At 30.8% G+C, this 24,000-nt stretch overlaps 1 protein-coding gene across 3 annotated transcripts in view; it reads left to right on the forward strand.

Moving 5' to 3' along the window:
- Nucleotides 1–24,000, forward strand: part of LOC137620511 (voltage-dependent calcium channel subunit alpha-2/delta-3-like) — a 263,284-nt gene that overhangs the window by 63,077 nt on the left and 176,207 nt on the right. For all 3 annotated transcript variants that reach the window (XM_068350700.1, XM_068350701.1, XM_068350702.1), the window contains exon 5: nucleotides 2,240–2,350. In XM_068350700.1, coding sequence (XP_068206801.1) covers nucleotides 2,240–2,350 — 111 coding nt within the window. The remainder of the gene's footprint in view (nucleotides 1–2,239; nucleotides 2,351–24,000) is intronic.

Consider the following 24,000-nt stretch of genomic DNA (forward strand, 5'->3'; position numbering starts at 1 on the left):
AGAGAGAGAGAGAGAGTTTGATTTGAAGTTTTTTGGCATCCTGAGAGAGAGAGAGAGAGAGAGAGAGAGAGAGAGAGAGTTTGATTTGAAGTTTTTTGGCATCCTGAGAGAGAGAGAGAGAGAGAGAGAGAGAGAGTTTGATTTGAAGTTTTTTGGCATCCTGAGAGAGAGAGAGAGAGAGAGAGAGAGAGAGAGAGTTTGATTTGAAGTTTTTTGGCATCCTGGAGAGAGAGAGAGAGAGAGAGAGAGAGAGAGAGAGGGAGAGGGAGGGAGGGAAAGAGTTTGATTTGAAGTTTTTTGGCATCCTGGAGAGAGAGAGAGAGAGAGAGAGAGAGAGAGAGATAGAGAGAGATATTGATGTTTGTAAATTGAAAAACAACTAAGGTTATCGATGATAGGATTATGTTCTTTTAAGAATAGTGTAGAATAAAAAAAAATGGTATATATTCTGTATACATATTTCTCCTACGAAATATTAATTCATTTATGAGAATGTACGTTGATGAGATCATGTATGATTTATACATGGAGTTGGTCCTTTAGATTTAACAAAGTTTATCAAATAGTTTATTTGTTTTGAATAAATCTTTCTAAATCCTCATTTTCAGAATACCCTTATTTAAGCATTCATTCTAAGCAATACTCTTTATAAATCTACTAATATACATCACAGATGTATTAACGTGTTTATTTTCGTATATTTCCCTCATATATTGAATTTTACCAAACAACTGATTCATAATTAACATCAATGTCCCCTCATTCCTAACGGAGCTTTGAAAGCAAGTTTATAGTATCCAATTACCAATTAATCAAATTATAAACTTATAATTAGTAGTATAGGTTAGTCACTGGAAAACTGGAACACCTATAACAGTAAATCCTCTACTGTTGTTGTCTGTTAGTGAAGTATTGGAAGATAAAGGCATATATCATAGAGTAATTATTATTGCTGGTAGTGTTGTTGTTGTTGTTGTTATAATCTAGTTGAAGATAGAAGCTCAGCATCCAGTCAGAAGTATTCCCTTGTATGGTAATTAGTATTAGTATTTAATCAGTTTCTCTCGGCTTCTTGCCCAACTCTTCATCTATCATTCCAGTCTATCTATATTGTTATCTGTTAGTGAAGTACTGGAAGATTCGAGTCATATATCACAGTTATTATTGTTATTTTTCTTGTTGTTATTATAATCTGGTTGAAGATATACTCACCATCCACTCGGAAGCACTAACTGTATAATAATTAGCTTTAGTATTTAACCAGCATCTCTCAACACCCAACTCTGCCTCTATCCCTGTTGTTATGAGTATTGAAAGATTCAAGTCATACATCACAGTTATTATTATTTTTATTGTTGTTGTTATTATAATCGGGTTGAAGATATGCTCACCATCCACTCGGAATCGTTAATGATATGATAATTAATTTTAGTATTTAATCAGTATCTCTCGATACCTAAATCTGCTTCTGTCATTCCAGGCTACCATTGTTTTTATGATTATTAAAAGATTCACGTCATATATCACAGTTATTATTATTTATTTTATTGTTATTATTATAATCTGGTTGAAAATATACTCATCATACACTCGAAAGCATTAACTGTATAATAATTAATTTTACTATTTAACCAGCATCTCTCGATACCTAAATCAGCCTCTGCCATTCCAGGCTATCCCTGTTTTTATGATTATTAAAAGATTCAAGTTATATATCACAGTTGTTATTCTCATTGTCATTATTATAATCTGGTTGAAGATATGCTCACCATCCACTCGAAAGCATTAACTGTATAATAATTAGTTTCAGTATTTAACCAGCATCTCTCGATACCTAAATTTACCTCTTTCATTCCAGGCTATCCCTGTTTTTAAAATTATTAAAATATTCAATTCATATATCACAGTTATTGTTATTTTCATTGTTATTATTATAATCTGGCTGAAGATATGCTCAACATCCACTCGAAAGCATTAACGGTATAATTATCAGTTTCAGTATTTAACCAGTATCTCTCGACACCTAAATCTGCTTCTTTCGTTCCAGGCTACCCTGTTTTTTATGGTTATTAAAAGATTCAAGTTATATATCACAGTTTTTATTATTTTTATTGTTGTTGTTATTATAATTGGGTAGAAGATATACCCACCATCCACTCGAAAGCGTTAACTATATAATAATTAAATTTAGTATTTAACCAGCATCTCTCGATACCTAAATCTACCTCTTTCGTTCCAGGCAAACCTGGAAAACATCGGAGAGTTCAAGAAGGCTCTGAACCAAGGAGAGACGAGGGACATAGCCAACTTCACCCTCGCCCTCACCACGGCTTTCGATCTCTTACATCGGGTGAGTGACCTCATGATGTCACTGTTGTTGTTTATCAGAGCACACAGATCACCTTCCATTTTAGTCCCATCATTCAGATTAACACTTAAGTCATTTCTTTTTCTACCACAGCTCTCATGAATACTTGTTGTACCCGTAACGATGGTTATAGCCATTTCACATACAGTTTGTGTCTGTCTGTGAGTCCTTTTTATTCATCATCATTCATACTGTCATTTGATAACAGTTTACTTTCATGACCTATTCGAGGGACCCCCATCTCCTGTAACATTCACTTCAGTATCTCCTGAAGGACTTTCTTATCTCTATTCTTCACATTTGAAGAACATAAATTCGTTTTTTGACATCATGATCATATTGTCCAAAGTATTTTATTCATTAAAAAAAATATTTAAATTATTATTTTCCTCATATATATAATTCAAGGGACTATGTTAATACAGGAGAATATTATTTCTAATCAATTTTTTTTTTTCTGATTGATACTTTTAAATACAGGATATTTTTAACTCAGGATCTCGAAGGTTATTATTAACAATCCGTTTTTCTCTTCCATAGTACATCCACTATAATCCAAGGAATAAAATTGAATAGTTCATTAAGGATACATTTTCGCTTGATTTATCCCTATTTTTATAATCTATTTCTGATCCCTAACAATCCCTATTCCTTTATTTAATGAAGTGGCATCCATCTTTATAAGCTAAAGGCTGGTTTTTACAGTCGACGGTTCGTCGAACGCGGTTACAAGTGCTTTTTATTCAATGGGGGTATTTGGTTGTCGAACACGTTCGTCGAACGCTTCTAAGAAAGTCTGTCCTTCCCTGACTTTTTCGGGCTGGGCTTCATTGTCAAACCTTATGCATTGGTGTCTGATTCCACCTCTTCGAACCGTTTGACAAGCAGGTTCGACAACAGGGTTCGACAATCCGTTCGACCGTGTAAACCCCGCTTAAAGGTATGCCCTCATACATCAGTTTCAGACGTAGATTTCAGTGTCCATATGTAGAGCCTAATCCGGCTATGTCTTAGCAGCCGTACATTTTCCTTCCCTTGGCGTTTACGAAATCATTCGGAGCTTTAGGTATTCTAAGTTGTTAGCATTCAGATCTTCATTATTCTCTCTTGATATCATTTGAACCTTCCATTCTTTGTGTGTTCATGAAGTCCCTTGAAGTATTCCTTCTTGATATCATTCGAACCTTCCATTCCTTCGTGTGTTCACGAAGCCAAATTGAAGTCTTGTCATTCGAACCTTCCACTCCTTGCTTGTCCTTGAAGTCATTTGAAGTATTCTCTTTTGCCTTCCACTCCATTTGTTGAAGTCTTGACAATCGAACCTTCCATTCCTTGTGTATTCATGAAGTCCCTTGAAGTATTCTCCTTTTTATATAATTTGAACCTTCCACTCCATTTGTTGAAGTCTTGTCATTTGAACCTTCCATTCCTTGTGTGTTCATGAAGTCACTTGAAGTATTCCTTCTTGATATCATTTGAACCTTTCATTCCTTGTGGGTTCATGAAGTCACTTGAAGTATTCTCTTTCGATATCATTTGAACCTTCCATTTCTTTTGTGTGTTCCCAAAGCTCAGGATTCGAACCTTCCAATCCTTACTTTTCCACGAAGTCGTTTGAAGTATTGAATTATTCTCTCTTGATATCATTTGAACCTTCCTATTCATTTGTGTTCATGAAGTCATTTCAAGGATTCTCTTTTTATATCATTTGAACCTTCCATTCCTTGTGTGTTCATGAAGTCATTGAAGTATTATCTTTAGATATCATTTGAACCATCATTTCCTTGCTTGTCCACGAAGTCATTTGAAGTATTCCTTCTTGATATCATTTCAACCTTCCATTCCTTGTGTATTCACAAAATCACTTAAAGTACTTTCACGTATCACTGGAAAATCCCATTCCTCTTCTGTGTTCACTAAGTACCTAGATCAACCTAGATCAAACTTATCCTTAATATGTCCATGAAATCACATGAAAATGTTCTTTCACGAAACCATCCCCATCATCTTTTCCACGTGGGCTCTTTCAGGAAATAATTGTAAATTAACTTACACTATTGTATAGGTTACACTCGTACGCCATGCATTTTCAGCTCATGAAATGTTACTTATTAAGTCATATTTATCAAAGAAATCTAAACTCAGTTTACTCTCTTTTTTTATTCCCAGGTTTCTCCGATTTGCAATTTCGCCATTTCACTAACCATCATATAGTTGACGTTGGTCGCTTTGAAATACCATTTCTTATCTTTTACTTAACTAGAATTACTAATTTATTTCCTCTTGTTTTTCTTTGCTTAATATCCAAATAATTTCGTCCATTATCCTATAAGATATCTCCATAACTCTAATTAAAATGTAAAATATATATCGTAGCTGTTTTTCTTTATTTCAAATTTATTAATTATTATTTTTTACAATTCGGCCAACTTTTGTTTACTTATGAATCTCTAATATTAAATCGTGCTTCTTTCCCTGACTTAGCTGTAGTTTAGGAGGTAGGATAAAAGTAGTTGTCTTCTTCCTAAAAATGAATATATATATATATCTATATATATATATATATATGTATATATATATATGCATATAAATATAAATATATATATATATATATATATATATATATATATCAAATATATACATATCTATACATACGTTATATGTATGTATGTATACGATATACGGTAGGTATATATATTTATATATATATATATATATATGTGTGTGTGTGTATATGTATATATACACATATATATGTATGTATATATATATTTATATATATATATATATATATATATATATATATATATATATATATATATATATGTATATATATATATATATACAGTTTATAAATCCCCTTCAAAATCAAACCTGTTCCCAGCTATCCCTATAGACCCTTTAAAATATAGTGCATACCATTACACATTATTTTTATTTCACTATGATGCTCTCACCTGAAATATTATAAATGAAAGTAGCACACTCTTGTAGATCACTATTTAGTTAATAGCTCTAAGATTTCTTTCTCATTACGATTCATTCTTATCAATTCATTCACATATTTTCACCTGTTTCACTTTCTTTTACCATTACGATTCATTCTTATCAATTCATTCACCTATTTTCACTTTCTATGTTTTCCTTTATCCCATTTACTATTCTTACTTCATTCAATCTTTTCTCAATTTTCGTTTTTTGATTAAATTGTTTTTTTGTTTAAGTTGAAATAGTCTCGGAAGAAAATTGGGAGTTAAATGGCAGGACATAATTAGAGATGAAACTTTAAGAGAGATTATTTGAGTGTCATATGTGGATGAGGTCATTTTGAGGGGTAGATGGAGATTGGCTCACCAAACTTTCTACTTGGCTCCACAAGGCACTAGAAGAGCTGGAAAACCCAGACCTACATGGTTGAGGACTATGAAGCGTAAAGTAGGAGATGATGAATGAAGAAATATTGAATTAAAAGCTCTTTAACTCACTTGATGACTTGTTGGCAGAATCTGACATTTGTAAACGAGGAATTATTGATAAGTTTATGTCCTACTGATAAACTCTGCTTACCGCTATCGTTGTGAAAGAGACCTAAATCATTTTAATTCTGTTGCATAAAGCATATTTTATTCATTTCAAGAACCCATGATACATTTTAGATTATCAAAACGAATAAATTTTCTCAAGTTCTAATCAGGCTTAAATGTGGCTTAGGGAAAGGCGTAATATTCAATTCAAGGTTTAACAGTTTAAAGACCGCTCTTGAATGGCAGAGGCAAGGAACAGTGACATTACCCTATCAAGCAGGACAATGCCATAGAGACTGCCCATAAATATATATATATATATATATATATATATATATATATATATATATATATATATATATATATATATATATATAAAACAATCGTTAGTCCCCTTGGTCGCTGCAACCTCCTCATCCTTGTGAGCTAATGATGGAGTTTTTGGGGGAGCCGATAGGTCTATCTGCTGAGTCATCGGCAGCCATTTCCTGGCCCACCTTGGTCCTAGTTTGTATGGAGAGAGAACTTGGGCGCTGATTATATGTGAATATGGTCAGTCTCTCTGCCCCTTGCCTCTGCCATTCATGAGCGGCCTTTAAACCTTTAAACCTACCTTTGATCTCCAAACAGATAATCTGGATCGTTACTGATTGTCTGATGAATGGACTCAATAAAGGTTAATTGGCGAACAGGATTACCTAAATTGTTTCTGGCCCGGTAAGCAGAATACCTGAATTAATTTCAATATATGAACAGGTTACTTGATTCTATTTTTGTCTGGCAGACGAGATAGCTATATCGAATCTCGCTTATTGTTGCCATTACAACGAATCAAATTACTAACCTTGATTATTTATTTTAATTACTCTTGATGGAGAATATACCACCTTAATGATAGATTCGATTACCTGTCAGATTACCTGTAATTTAATGTTTACCTCCTTTTTCCTTAAATTCGAAATAAATTTCATCTATGCTCCAAAAGTATTGACGTTACAATATTTACTTCAATTACTCTTGATGGCGAATATACCACCTTAATTATCTCGATTACTTGTTAGATTACCTGTAATCTAATGTTACCTTCAATTTTCCTTAAATTCGAACTAAAAACCATTTATGCTCCAAAAGCATTGACGTTACAGTATTTACTTCAATTACTCTTGATGGAGAATATTCCACGTTGATGATGGACTCGAATACCTATCAGATTACCTGCAATTTAATTATCACCTTCAATTTTCCTTAAATTCGAACTAAAAACCAGCTATGCTCCAAAAGCATTGACGTTACAGTATTTACTTCAATTACTCTTGATGCCGAATATACCAATTTAATGATAGGTTCGATTACCTATCAGATTACCTGCAATTTAATTATCGCCTTCAGTTTTCCTTAAATTCGAACTAAAAACCATCTATGCTCCAGAAGTATAGACGTTACAAACAAGGAATAAATTTCATTAGTTTTTACTTGTTGTATGACCAAATTATATTATATATTCTATTATATAACTAGGCATTTTTTGTGTTTTTATTTATCATCTTTTCATTCACTCGTAACATGATCAGGAAAATTAGAGCTACACATATTTAGGTTTTGATTTCCATCTAACCTATTTCGAGATTATTTTTCAGTGAGATATTTCTAAATATGGGATTGTTTTTTTTTCGTTTCCTTATGTATTTTTTATGGCCAAACTTTTGTTACTTTTATTTTACCTTTCTTCTGTTTCCCGGGTATTTGCGTTCCAAAAATTATTAAAATAGGCATTGGTTATTATTTAATTTACAACTTCAAGAAATCTTTTATTTTCATCACTGCTTTTCTCTGCCTTTCATAGTCTCACCTGACCCCCCCCCCCCCCAACTCTCTCTCTCCACCAACTCCCTTACAATTATAGGGTTGTGGTAGCCAATTGGAAACGTCCCTGCCTGGCAATCTGTTGGACTGGGATTCGAGACCCGCTCAAGCTCGATAGTTTCTTGTAGTGTCTGCAACCTTACCATCCTTGTTAGCTAAGGATTGGGGAGTTTGAGGGAGCCAACAGGTCTACCTGCTGAGTCATCAGCAGCCATTGCCTGGTCTCCCCTGGTCCTAGCTTGATGGAGAGAAGGCTTGGGTTCTGATCATATGTATATATGGCCAGTCCCTGGCACTCCCTGGTCCAAGCTTGATAGAGAGGAGGCTTGGGTACTATTATATGTATATATGGTCAGTCCCTGGCACTCCCTGGTGCAAGCTTGATAGAGAGGAAGCTTGGGTACTGATCATGTGTATATATGGCCAGTCCCTAGCACTCCCTGGTCCAAGCTTGATAGAGAAGAAGCTTGGGCACTGATCATATGTATATATGGCCAGTCCCTGGCACTCCCTGGTCCAAGCTTGATAGAAAAGAAGCTTGGGTACTGATCATATGTATATATGGCCAGTCCCTGGCCCTCCCTGGTCCAAGTTTGATAGAGAAGAAGCTTGGGCACTGATCATATGTATATATGGTCAGTCTCTAGGACATTGTCCGGCTAGGGCATTGTCGCTGACCCTTGCCTCTGTCATTCATGAGAGACCTTTAAACATTTAAATCCCTTAGACCTTTAAACCCTTAAACCTTTAAACCCCTAGACATTTAAACCTCCCTACCAACCCCCTTTTCTCGACCCCATACATTAATTCCTCTGCCCATCTCGCAAACATTCCCATTGAAGTAAAATATTTCCAGGAAGCTTTAGGCCTCATACCCCCACGTCAGTCAGTCGGCTAATTCCAGTGAGGTTTATTTCCATGATCTTTTGCTCCTTCTTCATCCAATTTTTGTAAACGTAGAGAATATGTTATGCAAATTAGATTAGATTTTTGTCTGACCATCGGTCTGACGTCCGTCTCTCTCCTACGTAACCTTTTCTATGCCGATTAAGACGCATGTGACTGGGTGTCTTGCGCGAAGGTAGCTATATTCTGCCCTTTTCGAATATAGCGAGATTTTGTCCTTTTCAGAAATAGCGAAATTCTGTCCTTTTCGAAGGTAACGATATTCTGTTCTTTTCAAATATAGCGAAATTCTGTCCTCTTCGAATATAGCAAAATTCTGTCCATTTCGAAGGTAGCGAAACTGTCCTTTTCGAATTTAGCGAGATTTTGTCCTTTTCGAATATAGCAAAATTCTGTCCTTTACGAAGGTAGCGAAACTCTGTCCTTTTCAAATATAGCGAGATGTTGTCCTTTTCGAATATAGCAAAATTCTGTCCTTTACAAAGGTGGCAAAGTTCTGTCCCTTTTTAGGGTAGCGAGATTCTGCCCCTTCCGTCCTCTTCCTTCTTGGAAATAACAGTAGCAGTAATTAACGAATGTTTCTGATTAGCAATGATAGTATTATTAGTTATTAATGTGGCAGTATTGTCAATTCGAGTTGAAGTAATAGAGACACTTGATTGATATAAAACATATATTTTATGTAATTCGATCAGATTTTAACTTTAAAAGATATATTTTTTTCTATTGACAGTTATTTTATTGGAAGTCATTTCAAGTTGGAGTGATAGAGGCACTTCATTGATAAAAGGAATATATTTTCACATGTAACTTAAGTAGATTTAAAATTCTTTAGATATATTTTTCCTCTATTGACAGTTATTATATTGGCAGTTTTATCATTTCAAGATGAAGTGATAGAGGCAGGTATTTGATAAAAAAGAATATATTTCCTTATGTAATTTAATCTGATTTTGATTTTTAGAGATATATTTTTTTCTCTATGACAGTTATTATATTAGCAGTATTGTCATTTCAAGTTGGAGTGCTAGAAGCAGCTATTTGATAAAAGGAACATATTTTCATTCGTAATTAAATCAGATTTTAACTTTTAGAGATATATTTTTATTCTATTGATAATTATTATATTGATAATATTGCCCTTTCAAGTTGAAGTGCTAGAGGCAACTATTTGATAAAAGGAATATATTCCCTTTTGTAATTTAAGCAGATCTGAACTTTTGGGATATATTTTTTTCTCTATTGAAAGTTTTTATACAAGCAGTTTTACCATGTCAAGTGGGAGTGATAGAGGCAGCTATTTGATAAAAGGAATATATTTTCATATGTAATTTAATCAAGTTTTAACTTTCAAAGATATATCTATATCTATAAACAGCTCTTGATAAAATTAATATATATCCTTATGTAATTTCATCAGAGTTTAACTTTGAGAGATATATTTTTTCTCTATTGACAGTTATGTTATTGGCAGTATTGTCATTTCAAGTTGGAATCATAGAGGCACCTCATTGATAAAAGTAATATATTTCCTCAAGTAATCTAATCAGATTTTAACTTTTAGAGATATATTTTTCCTCTATTGACACTTATCATTTCAAATGGGAGTGATCTAGGCACCTATTTGATAAGAGGAATATATTTTCTCATGTAATTTCATCAGATTTTATCTTTTAGAGATATATTTTTTCTCTATTGACAGTTATCATTTCAAGAGGGAGTGATAGAGGCAGCTATTTGATAAAAGGAATATATTTTCTATATAATTTATTCAGATTTTAACTTTCAAAGATATATTTATATCTATAAACTAATAGATAAAAAAAGGACATTGCTCCCTTCATGCTAAACCCAGTCAGACGCGTCCACAACTAATCCACACAATGCAATTTTTTAACCAATTAGACCCTGACACCAACCGCCCTTTTTGGTCATTTTCATTAGTTATCCGATTCTTTTTTTTAAGTACCAAATTACCGTACTGTGATAGCGCCATTATTATTATTTATTTTTCAGAATGTATAACCGTGCTTTACTCATTGATTCTCGTTGGTGCGTGCAGTGCTCTAGACATTGAACCTTGACCCGAGTGCATGCACGCTCGTAAACACATGTCAAACACACACCTGTTAGGATCATCTGTTCATGTGTCAGTATTTGCAGATGCCAGACAGATGTGGCTGAGGGTAGACGTCTCTCGATTCATAAAAATTGTGTTTAAATCTCGTTTGGTTTCTTTGGGAAAGAGTGATTTTAAAGATTGTGTTTAAATCTCGTTTGGTTTCTTTGGGAAAGAAGGATTCTAAAGATTTTGTTTAAATCCCGTTTGGTTTCTTTGGAAAAGAGTGATTTTAAAGATTATGTTTAAATCCCGTCTGGTTTCTTTGGGAAAGAATGATTTTAAAGATTGTGTTTAAATCTTGTTCGGTTTCTTTGGGAAAGATAGATTTTAATGATTGTGTTTAAATCCCGTTTGGTTTCTTTGGGAAAGAGTGATTTTAAAGATTGGGTTTAAATCTCATTTGGTTTCTTTGGGAAAGAGTGATTTTAAAGATTGCCTTTAAATCTTGTTCGGTTTCTTTGGGAAAGATAGATTTTATTGATTGTGTTTAAATCCCGTTTGGTTTCTTTGGGAAAGAGTGATTTTAAAGATTGCGTTTAAATCCCATTTGGTTTCTTTTGGAAAGGTTGATTTTAAAGATTGTGTTTAAATCCCGTTTGGTTTCTTTTGGAAAGATTGATTTTAAAGATTGTTTTTAAATCCCGTCTGGTTTCTTTGGGAAAGATTGATTCAAAAGATTGAGTTGAAACTCGTTTGGTTTCATTGGAAAAGTTTAATTTTAAAGATTGAGTTAAAACCCGTCTGGTTTCTTTGGTGAAGATTGATTTCAAAGATTATTTGGAAACCATCTGGTTTCTTTGGGAACGATTAGTTTTAAAAATTGAGTTGAAACCCGTATGGTTTCTTTGGGAAAGACTGATTTCAAAGATTTAAGTTGAAACCCGCTTCATCTTGATTTGCCTTTCAAAATGAGTCTCTTGTTGCTATTTTGAGTTTAATCTTGCTAATGTGCTGTCCCACTTTCTTTGAAATTACTTAGACAGATAATGATAATGGATTTGCAGTTACAGTTTAGAATAGCATATAGTAATTTGATTGCGCATTTTGACAAAAACTAGACAGAATACTTTTATTATGTGATTCAACATTTATTCTATAATGAACTGAAGTGAGTTCTATCCAGGGATAGTCTATTATTATTATTATTATTATTATTATTATTATTATTATTATTATTATTATTATTATTATTATTAGCTAACCTATAACCCTAATTGAGAAACTCGGATGCTACAAGCCCCAGGGCTGCGACAGGCAAAATAGCCCAGTGAGGAAAGGAAATAATTAAATAGATAAACTATATATGAGAAGTAATGAATAAAGAATGCAGAATATCTTACGGTAAAAAGCAACGTTAAAATATATACCATATATAAGCTATGAACATAGACTTCTGTCAGTCTGTTCAACATGAAAACATGCACTGCAAGTTTGAACTCCTGAAGTTCCACAAACTCAAATATATTTTATTAATTCGCAAAACCTAAAGTTATACGTACTTTCATACTTTTGATGATTAGTATTTCAAATTTAGTTTTAATTGTGGAGATTGCTTTTATTTCTAAAATTAGTTTTTAATTTGTCTTTGAATTGTAATTGGTAACAGTATTTAAATAACTCAAACGTTTATCGTTAATCCAAAAAATATCTTTATTATCTTTCTCATTTCTAATTTCTAATATTTTTCAATTATCAATTCATCCTATACTATTATTTGGGAAATTGGGAAACCATAAAACAATATCAATACGTTTTCTTCTTTATTTCTAATGAACTTGCGTCTTATAGACTCAATTATTTATAATCAACCTGCGTCTTATAGACTCAATTACATGTAATCAACCTGCGTTTTATAGATTCAAATACATATAATTAACCTGCGTCTTATAGACTCAATTACTTATAATCAACCTGCGTCTTATAGACTCAATTACATATAATCAACCTGCGTCTTATAGACTCAATTACATATAATCAACCTGCGTCTTATAGACTCAATTACATATAATCAACCTGCGTCTTATAGACTCAATCACTTGTAATCAACCTGCGTCTTATAGACTCAATCACTTTTAATCAACCTGCGTCTTATAGACTCAATTACATATAATCAACCTGAGTCTTATAGTCTCAATTACTTATAATCAACCTCCGTCGTATAGACACAATTACTTATAATCAACCTGCGTCTTATAGACTCAATTACTTATAATCAACCTGCGTCTTATAGACTCAATTACATATAATCAACCTGCGTCTTATAGACTCAGTTACTTATAATCAACCTGCGTCTTATAGACTCAATCACTTATAATCAACCTGCGTGTTATAGACTCAATTACTTATAATCAACCTGCGTCTTATAGACTCAATCACTTGTAATCAACCTGCGTCTTATAATCAACCTACGTCTTATAGACTCAATCACTTATAATTAACCTGCGTCTTATAGACTCAATTACTTATAATCAACCTGCGTCTTATAGACTCAATCACTTATAATCAACCTGCGTCTTATAGACTCAATTACTTATAATCAACATGCGTCTTATAGACCCAATTACTTATAATTAACCTGCGTCTTATAGACTCAATTACTTATAATCAACCTGCGTCTTATAGTCTCAATCACTTATAATCAACCTGCGTCTTATAGACTCAATTACTTATAATCAACCTGCGTCTTATAGACTCAATTACTTATAACCAACCTGTGTCTTATAGACTCAATTACTTATAATCAACCTGCGTCTTATAGACTCAATTACTTATAATCAACCTGCGTCTTATAGTCTCAATAACTTATAATCAACCTGCATCTTATAGCCTCAAATTGTTAGCTACAAAAACAATTACTCTTTCCCTAAAGAAAAGGCCAATCATATCCAAATAATTATTTTCTTAAACATGGAAACCCTCAGTCATAGCTGGTGTGACATTATTTCATTTTTCAAATAAATTTTGACAGTTGGCTGTTACCTCTTTTCACGTCAAGTGACTTAACTCACTTCTACGAATATTAATTTAATATAATCCAAAAACTAATCTGACTAAAACAGCCATCCGTCAAAACGAATTTGAAATTCCATAAACCTCTTAATTAAAAAAAAAAAAGAAGAAAGTTGAAAGATGTGAGAGCTAATTTTGCCCAATCCTCACAGCAACATTGTTTTGTTTTTTTCCATTTTTCTCTCTTTCCATGGCATATACAAATGCGCTTTACTCGCGACAGTCCAACAGTAAGGTAGGTTGTCCCCCTTGCATCTCAAACAGGTCGACACCCGCATGCACATATATATATCTATATATATCTATTGCACTGTTGCTTCACCAGATCGTTCGTGCAACCAATATATTCTTGCAGCTGGTCATCTTATACTGGATGTATGATGTATGATAACTTATTTATATATTTAGGGTCAGTTGGTCTTTTATAAGGAAACTAAAAGAGGAGTGGAAATGCCGTAGATTTATCTAGATTATGTTCAAGGCAAGATCGTTTTATGGAGGATTTCTCATTTCGGTGATATTATTATTATTATTATTATTATTATTATTATTATTATTATTATTATTATTATTATTAATACTAAGGAAAAGATAGTTAGAAAGATTGAGAGAAAGAGTTAATAAATGATGAAGAAAATAATTATTCCAATTTTTATACGTATTAAATTACATTAACTACGATGATGAATATTCCCATATAGTTTATATATTTATATATATACGCCTCTGAAATCCGCACTTGATGCCGTATATAGCTATCATGTACTGTATGGTTAATTAAAAAAATAAAAAAAATATAAAAGATAATTATCGATTAAGCCCCATAGAAAAATCCCCCCACAAACTCAAGTTTTCGGAAGAAAATATATTATTGAAAATAAACGGGGAATTCCCTATTACTTAAGTTGGACTTGAGATTAGATTTTAATTTTTAATTCCTACTAAAATAGATATTATTAATTGGAAATTTTGTTTTTAAAAGTAGGTGTTATTAATTTGAATATTGATTTTGAGTCGGATTACACTTGTGAAGTGTCAAAAATTATTTGAGATGTTCGTATGAGATATACATAAAAATCTCAAATGGAAATTATTAATTCATATTTAATGCTGTTGTTTAAAATGGGAAATTCCAGCAAATTTATCAACCCAAATAATTTTATAAATACATTTACTTTTAACGTTATATTCTGAAATGTGAAATTTCATCAAATTTATCAACCCAAATAATTTGATAAACATTTACCTTTATTGTTCTAGTATGAAATGTGAAATTTCAGCAAATTTATGAACCCATAGAATTTGATAAATACATTTAACCTTAATGTTCTAGTATGAAATGTGAAATTTCAGCACATTTATGAACCCATAGAAATTGATGAATACATTTACCTTTAATGTTCTAGTATGAAATGTGAGATTTCAGCAAATTTATGAACCCATAGAATTTGATAAATACATTTACCTTTAATGTTCTAGTATGAAATGTGAAATTTCAGCAAATTTATAAACCCATAGAATTTGAGAAACTCATTTACCTTTAACGTTATAGTATGAAATATGAAATTTCAGCATATTTATAAACCCAAAGAACTTTGTCACGAAAGTATTCAATGAAATAGGTGGTCATTTTTTTTTCAGTAATGATTATTAGCCAAAATGTGTCCTTAGTTAAATCATTGTAACAGAACACAAGACGAAAGGCGTCCAGTAGACTTGCAGTGTTAGTTCCCCCATCGTAGTTACACGAGCTCCCTTGTTGTTAACCTAGGGACACTGTACAGTTTCCAAAGCCCTCCTAAGGCTGGCACAGGTTTCCATGTCGTGTAGCGTATGCCAAGAGGATAAATAAAAATAGCCATTTTCCTGACCGTTGCAATGCTGCGATTGAAAATGCAAGAAAAAAATTGTTTTGCTTCACTGCATCACTGTGTCACCTGGACATGTAACAACATCACTTTTTTTTTCTTTTTTTTTTTAATCTTCACATAGACAAGCACTCTTGACACCAATGCACCTGCTGTCTCTCCTACTCTCCACCACCTCTTCTTGTGCATGGTAGTAGTTGGAAACATATTGCTTGCATGTGTTATCAGGTGTTCGATTCATCCAGCCTGGCTTCATAACATCTGTTTCTTACGACTGTTCTGAGAGTAATGTCTGTTTGCTTTGCCTCAAAATTCTCAACTGGATGAATCGCACACCGTTAACCAACTGACATGAAGTTCCCTTTATATTCGTGAGCACAAATTTCTGGTATCTTTTATTTAGCCAACATGACGTGTTCCATTGACGTCTTGGTTAGTTGATAAGTCTGTTGTTACCTTGGGAGAAATGGTCTTTTAAGTCCAGTGCATAATTTTCGATAGCTGTTTTATTCCGTTGAATGCTATTAAGGAAGAAGTTTCTGTCATCAATATAAGTAGATAGATGTAAAATTATTAATACAGTATGTACAAAAATAGGTGTAAATATGTTGGAAATATCCGATATATATATATATATATATATATATATATATATATATATATATATATATATATATATATATATATATATATATATATATATTATTTTATCGAATAATATTTTTTTTTTCGATAGATGCTAACCTTTATTTCAAGTGAAAAAAATACACAAACTTATCTTTTTTATCTACTAATCTTCTATGTCTTTAATTTTAATATTACATTTGAAATTTAGAATAACAACGTGATAGATTCTATTCTCTAAAGATAGTTTTTTATAGCTTATCTAAGAGGAACTGTTAAAAAAACCGTAATTTTAATCGAAAATTCTCCGTAAAATATACTGTTCTCAGCCGCATTTCAGTAAAATACAGGCGACCGTAATTTTACCATACTTTGTTATTATCTTTTACGAGTTGGTTACCGTAATATCACTTCTTTTAAGTTATTATATCCGTTTTTAAAACGGTAAATATCTGGCAATATTTATGCCAGGAGTTTTACTTTTTTTCTTTTTTTTTGCGGCAAAATTTTAGCTGTGTCTTTAATATTCACTCTTAAGAATGAACGCTCTGCAAATTTTGAAATTGGCCCAGATACCAGAAATTAAAGTGCTCAAGAATATGCCCTTGATATTTTCTATTGCATTTGTCACACAGTTCACGCACCAACTTAGATGCCTTCAATTTTCTTTTTCCTTTTTTGTTCTTTTTTCCCATCGATATTTTTGTTCGGACTGCCAGCGTTATTGGCAGGTGAAATATCTAATTTTTATTTCACGTCTTTGCCATAATTCCTTTACGGGATAAGAATAATCTTCCGAGAATTTCTCTCTTCTTCCTCTCACCTATTTTGTTTTGAAGCGACTCATTTATAATAATTTTTTCAGAAAATTATTTCTTTTTTATACAATTTTGTTCTGAAATTATTTCTCCAGGGGTTTATATAAAAAAGGCAGATCTACTTATACTGCTAAAGTGTCACTCATTTTGTGGTTATAATCCCACAGACTTACCAATTGGTTAGGCATTAAGGTTTTTGTCCATTCTACCGCAATACGAAGTTAATCAAGATCTCTTGAGTATGTAGAATAACTTTGTTTTCTTTCAGTTGTTTCTGTCTATTGTCTTCTTGAGCACCTGGATATCTGCACACAACAGCACCATTTTGACAACATTCTAAATCACCTCTTGTTAAGATTCTTTTTTTAATTATTTCGAAAAGATTAGAATTTTAAGATGTTTGGAATTATTTCTTAAAGATATAAATCTTGTTAAGATGTTTGGAATTATTTCTTAAAGATATAAATCTCTTTAAGATATTTAGAATCAGTTCTAAAAGAAAAAAAATTGAAGAATTGGGCTATGTTTAAAAGGAAAACAAATTTAATTTGTAAATTTTTTAAAAGATAAAAAGATATGAACTTGGCTAAGATATTTGAAAAAAAAATCGTATTTGTAATTTTCTTAAAATCTAAAATTATATGACGAATTTGGCTAAAATATTTAAAAGGAAAACAAATTTAACCTGTAATTTTTTTATTTTAAAGTTAAGGAGATATGAAAAATTTGGCTAAGAAATTTAAGAATAAAGAATTAGTCTAAACGTTTTTAAAGCTAAATAGATATGAAAAATCTGGCTAAAATTTTCAAAAGGAAAACAAATATAATCTGTAAATTTTTCAAAAACTTGAAATAGATACAGAATCTAGTTAGGATACTTGAAAGAAAAAAAAATCAGTAAATATTAATTATAATGTCATTATAAAAAGTTAAGAATAAGAGGTGGTTTGGTATAAAGTCTTCTTTGTTTCCCTAAATATCCTGCACTTTTGCTCTAGTTATGATAATTTGGATAGAAAACAAGAGAAACGGTGCGGCAGAAGAGATTATAGTTTACGTACGTGATCTTATTTGATAATTGTTATCAAAATTATTAAAATTATTATCAAAATTATCAAAATTATTAAAATTATTATCAAAATTATTAAAATTATTATCAGAATTATCAAAATCATTAAAATTATTATCAAAATTATTAAAACTATTCTCAAAATTATTACAATTATTATCAAAATTATTTAAATTATTATCAAAATTATTATCAAAATTATCAAAATTATTAAAAATTATTATCAAAACTATTAAAATTATTATAAAAATCATTAAAATTATTATCAAAATTATTAGAATTATTGTTATTAAAATTATAAAAAAATATAAAGCAAGTCGGTCTTAGATACATTCATATCTTAAAATTTGAAAATAATATATTCATTTATGACTGGAAACTGGATTGACAGAATTTCCTCCAAAATTAAAGAAAATAATCCTACATATAGGACTTAATTAAACAAATTTCTTTGAAATTAGGACAATGACTTTTAAAGACACATCAGAAAAGAAAAATTAAAAAAAGAAACTTGAATTCGTTGAAATTTTAAATTTCTTTGAAATTAGGACTACGACTTTTATAGACACTTTAGAAAAAATATTAAAAAAAGAATCTTGAATTCATTGAAATATTAAATTTTTTTGAAATTAGCACTATGACTTTTAAAGACACTTTAGAAAATAAAATGATTTAAATAGAAAAAACTTGAATTCAATTATATTTTAAATTTCTTTGAAATTAGGACTATGACTTTTAAAGACAATTCAGAAAAGAAAAATTAAAAAAGAAACTTGAATTCATTAAAATTTAAAATTTCTTTGAAAATAGCACTATGATTTTAAAGACACTTCAGGAAATATAATGATTTAAAAAAAGGAACTTGAATTTATTGAAATTTTAAATTTCTTTGAAAATGTCACTGACTTTGAAGACACTTCAGAAAAATAAAATCCAAAAAAGAGAAACTTGAATTCATTGAAATTTTAAATTTGTTTGAAATTAGGACTATGACTTTTAAAGACACTTCAGAAATTTTTTTTTTTTTTTAAAGAAACTTGAATTCACTGAAATTTTAAATTTCCTTGAAATTAGGTCAATGACTTTTAAAGACAATTCAAAAAAGAAAAATTGAAAAAAGAAACTTGAATTCATTGAAATTTTAATTAATATAAATCATGTACTTCTATAAGACTTCTCTCAACGCACCGGGACTCAAGTCCGGATTAAATAAGGCTTGGATGTTTTATTATTGAGTGGTTTTTTAATGAATAGGGATATGTGATTATTATAGTCAATAACTTCTTCACCCATAGCATTGATGAGGTGTAGATAATAGTAGAATTACTATCTGTCAGTATTTGGTATATGTAATGTAAATAATTGTTGAATATAGACGTCAATTGAGTTAATTTGGGGGGAACTTATTAATTTTTGTCTGTAATTGATATCTATAATGTATATAATTGTTGAATATAGACTTAAATGAAATTGATTTTGGGGAAACTTATTAATTTTTGGCAGTATTTGGTATCTGTGATGTATATAATTGTTAAATATAGACGTCAATTAAATTAATTTTGGGGAAACTTATTTATTTTTGTTAGTAATTGATATTTTTTATGCATATAATTGTTGAATATAGACGTCAATTAATTTAATATTGGGGAAATTATTAATTTTTGTCTGTAATTGATATCTATTTTGTATATAATTGTTCAATATAGACGTCAATTAAATTAATTTTGGGGGAATTTATTATTTTTTTGTCAGTAATTGATATCTATAATGTATATAATTGTTGAATATAGACGTCAATTAAATCAATTTTGAGAGAACTTATTAATTTTTATCAGTATTTGGTATATGTAATGTACATAACTCTTAAATATAGACGTCAATTAAATTAATTTTGAGGAAACTTATCAATTTTTAGTGGTTACTCTTGTGTGGATGTTGATGAGTGATTGGGGATTTTCAAATAGCTTATTTATATTTCAGAAAACTGTAGAGAAGCACATATCAGTCTGAAGGTTTTAGAAATTATATTTGTGCTTCTCAAGACTTTAAAAGTCTCATGCTTTTATTTCTGAAAGCCTTTTGTGGTAACTAGTATTCTGTGTAAGAACTATATTGAGAAAATATTGATTTTGAGATTATTTCTTTTGTATATATTTTTCTATGCAACTGGATATCGTTTTACAATTAATATAAATATTTAATTTTATATAATATCACAAGATGGCTTTCAGAAAACCTTTGATAAATTGAAAAATACTTTTTTGATATTCATTCAAAGTTTTATGTGATCAGTAAAGTAACTGAATTCGAGAATACTATTATACATTTTATGTATATATGAATGTATTTGTACATATAAGTGTGTATGTGTGTATATGAATTCTGCCCCATAGTTATCAATATATCTAACCATAACTGGGAAATATCACTTTACTAACATAGAAATTATAATTACTAGCAATGTATTACTATTATTTACTTTCATTCATAAAAAATATACTCACAAAACAAACAAAAAGAGTCAATAACTAAAGTCCATTTCTTTTAGCGAGGCAGATTTGCACCGACTCGCAGCGGTACCCTTTTAGCTCGGAAAAGATTCCTGATCGCTGATTGGTTAGAATGATCTTGTCCAACCAATCAGCGATCAGGAAACTTTTCCGAGATAAAAGGGCACCGCTGCGAGTCGATGCAAATATGCCTCGTTAAAAGGAATGGACTATAACAAGAAATTCTGATAGAAATTAAATGGTTTTCTAAATTATTGCTTTATTAAGTCTTAAGAAATGTCAGCATTTAGTTTAATGTCATTTCTGTTATTTCTTCAAAGGATAGTGTGTCTGATCTTTCAGAAGGGTATATTTATGCATTTTACATATAGATATTATAGACATCTAGAATCACATTTGTACATTGGAAATGTCCTCTTATTTTTGTATGTACAGTATGTGTGTATGTGTTTATATATGCATATAATTATATACACATTAGAAAAGTGTGTGTATATATATGTATATGTATGTATATATATATATATATATATATATATATATATATATATATATATATATGTATATACATATATATATATATATATATATATATATATATATATACAGTATATATATATATATATATATATATATATATATATATACATATATATGTATATATACATATATATATATATATATACAGTATATATATATTTATATATATATATATATATATATATATATATATATATATATATATATATATATTTATATATATATATATATATATACATACACACTACATAAGTACAGACATAAGAACACGAGAAAAAATACACACGCAAACACACACACACATATATATGTATATAACATATCTACATACGTAAATGTATATATATATGTGTTTATATATGTATATACAGTATATGATATATAAAAATACAAAGCAACGCTTGATGTGTCAACTGTAATGGCAGGAGATATGCAACGCTGCTTGCAGTAAAAAAAAATGATCAATTGAACATGAAGGCATGCATCATCAAACGAGACATAACGACTAATAATTTTCATTCATTTATTCATGCTATGAGACAAAGCTGGAAAAAAAAATTCAGTATAACTAACATCTGCTTATCTTTCAATTAAATGTTCTGCATATTCATTTCCAAAATGCGCTGCAACGTTTGCCACAACCGATTGCATGACGTGGGACCATCTGGCATCGTTCTTCTTTTGGGTTAGTATATAATCTAATTTGGCATTTGCTTGGAAGAGGTGTATCTTATAATCAATTCTTTTTAGCGGGGCAGATTTGCACCGATTCGTAGGGTTGCCCTCTTAGCTCGGAAACGTTTCCTGATCGCTGATTGGTTGGGCAAGATCATTCTAACCAATCAGGTAGCAGGAAACTTTTTCCCGAGCTAAAAGGGCACCTCTTAGCTCGGAAACGTTTCCTGATCGCTGATTGGTTGGACAAGATAATCCTAACCAATCAGGTAGCAGGAAACTTTTTTCCGAGCTAAAAGGGCTCCTCTTAGCTCGGAAACGTTTCCTGATCGCTGATTTGTTTGACAAGATAATTCTAACCAATCAGGTAGCAGGAAAAAAATTTTCCGAGCTAAAAGGGCACCTCTTAGCTCGGAGTTTCCTGATTGCTGATTGGTTGGACAAGATAATTCTAACCAATCAGGTAGCAGGAAACTTTTTCCGAGCTAAAAGGGCACCTCTTAGCTTGGAAACGTTTCCTGATCGCTGATTGGTTGGACAAGATAATTCTAACCAATCAGGTAGCAGGAAACTTTCTCCGAGCTAAAAGGGCACTTCTTAGCTCGGAAACGTTTCCTGATCGCTGATTAGTTGGACAAGATCATTCTAACCAATCAGGTAGCAGGAAACTTTTTCCGAGCTAAAAGGGCACCTCTTAGCTAGGAAACGTTTCCTGATCGCTTCTTGGTTGGGTAAGATAATTCTAACCAATCAGGTAGCAGGAAACTTTTTTCCGAGCTAAAAGGGCACCTCTTAGCTTGGAAACGTTTCCTGATCGCTGATTGGTTGGACAAGATAATTCTAACCAATCAGGTAGCAGGAAACTTTCTCCGAGCTAAAAGGGCACTTCTTAGCTCGGAAACGTTTCCTGATCGCTGATTGGTTGGACAAGATCATTCTAACCAATCAGGTAGCAGGAAACTTTTTTCGAGCTAAAAGGGTACCGCTGCGAGTCGGTGCAAATGCGCCTCATTAAAAAAAATTGAGTTACAGTGACTGGGTTTTTGAATGAGGTTCTTGGTGCATTGTGATTGGAGTTTGAGGTTTGCTTGGTATGCTGTAGGGATGTTGCATTTTTGCTGAATATTGAACATTGCATGCTATGGTGCATATGTGATTGCATTGCAAGGTTTTGCGTTCACTTTCAGAACGGAGTGATATGATGATGTGTTGATGATAAAAAGGTTGCTTTTAATGGTTTGTTTTGATTTTAATATTTTATATATTTAGATTTAAAAAGTTGGTAATCAAATATAAGAGTTATTTTATGATAAAATATCTTTTATTAATTATTTGTTTTGATTTCAATATTTTTTGATTTAACATTAAAAAGTTGGTGATCAAATATAAGTTATTTTCATGATAAAAAGGCTGTTATTAATGATTTACTGTGATTTTAATATTTGTTTTTATTTAACATTAAAAAGTTTGTGATTAAATATAAGTTATTTTTATGATAAAATGGCTGTTATTAATGATTTATTGTGATTTTAATATTTTTTTTTATTTAACATTAAAAAACATTATGATTAAATATGAGTTATTTTTAGGTTAAAATGTTATTAATAATTTACAGTGATTTCTATATTTTTTTTTTACTTAACATTAAAAAGTTTGTGATTAAATATAAGTTATTTTTATGATAGAATATTTGCTATTAACGATTTACTGTAATTTTTATATTTTCTTTGAATCTACCTCATGAAGTGTGTGATTGAAGATATAAATTATTTTTCTCATATCAAGATAAAGAGAAAGTCATAGGTGTTAATTACTGTATTTATTTTTTACACTTTGTGTTTAACATTTACTTGTGTGATAATTAAGATACTAAAATTGAGTGACAACGATACTTAATCATAGTAATGTGAATAACAACATGAATGATAGATATTGTTGTTATTATTATTATTATTATTATTATTATTATTATTATTATTATTATTATTATTGCTTGCTAAGCTATAACCATAGTTGGAAAAGCAAGATAATATAAGCCTAAGGGCTCCTACAAGGAAAGTAGCCCAGTGAGAAAAGGAAATAAGGAAATAAATGAGCTACAAGA

This window comes from Palaemon carinicauda, chromosome 27 (assembly GCF_036898095.1).
Source record: "Palaemon carinicauda isolate YSFRI2023 chromosome 27, ASM3689809v2, whole genome shotgun sequence".
Classification (NCBI taxonomy): Eukaryota; Metazoa; Arthropoda; class Malacostraca; order Decapoda; family Palaemonidae; genus Palaemon; species Palaemon carinicauda.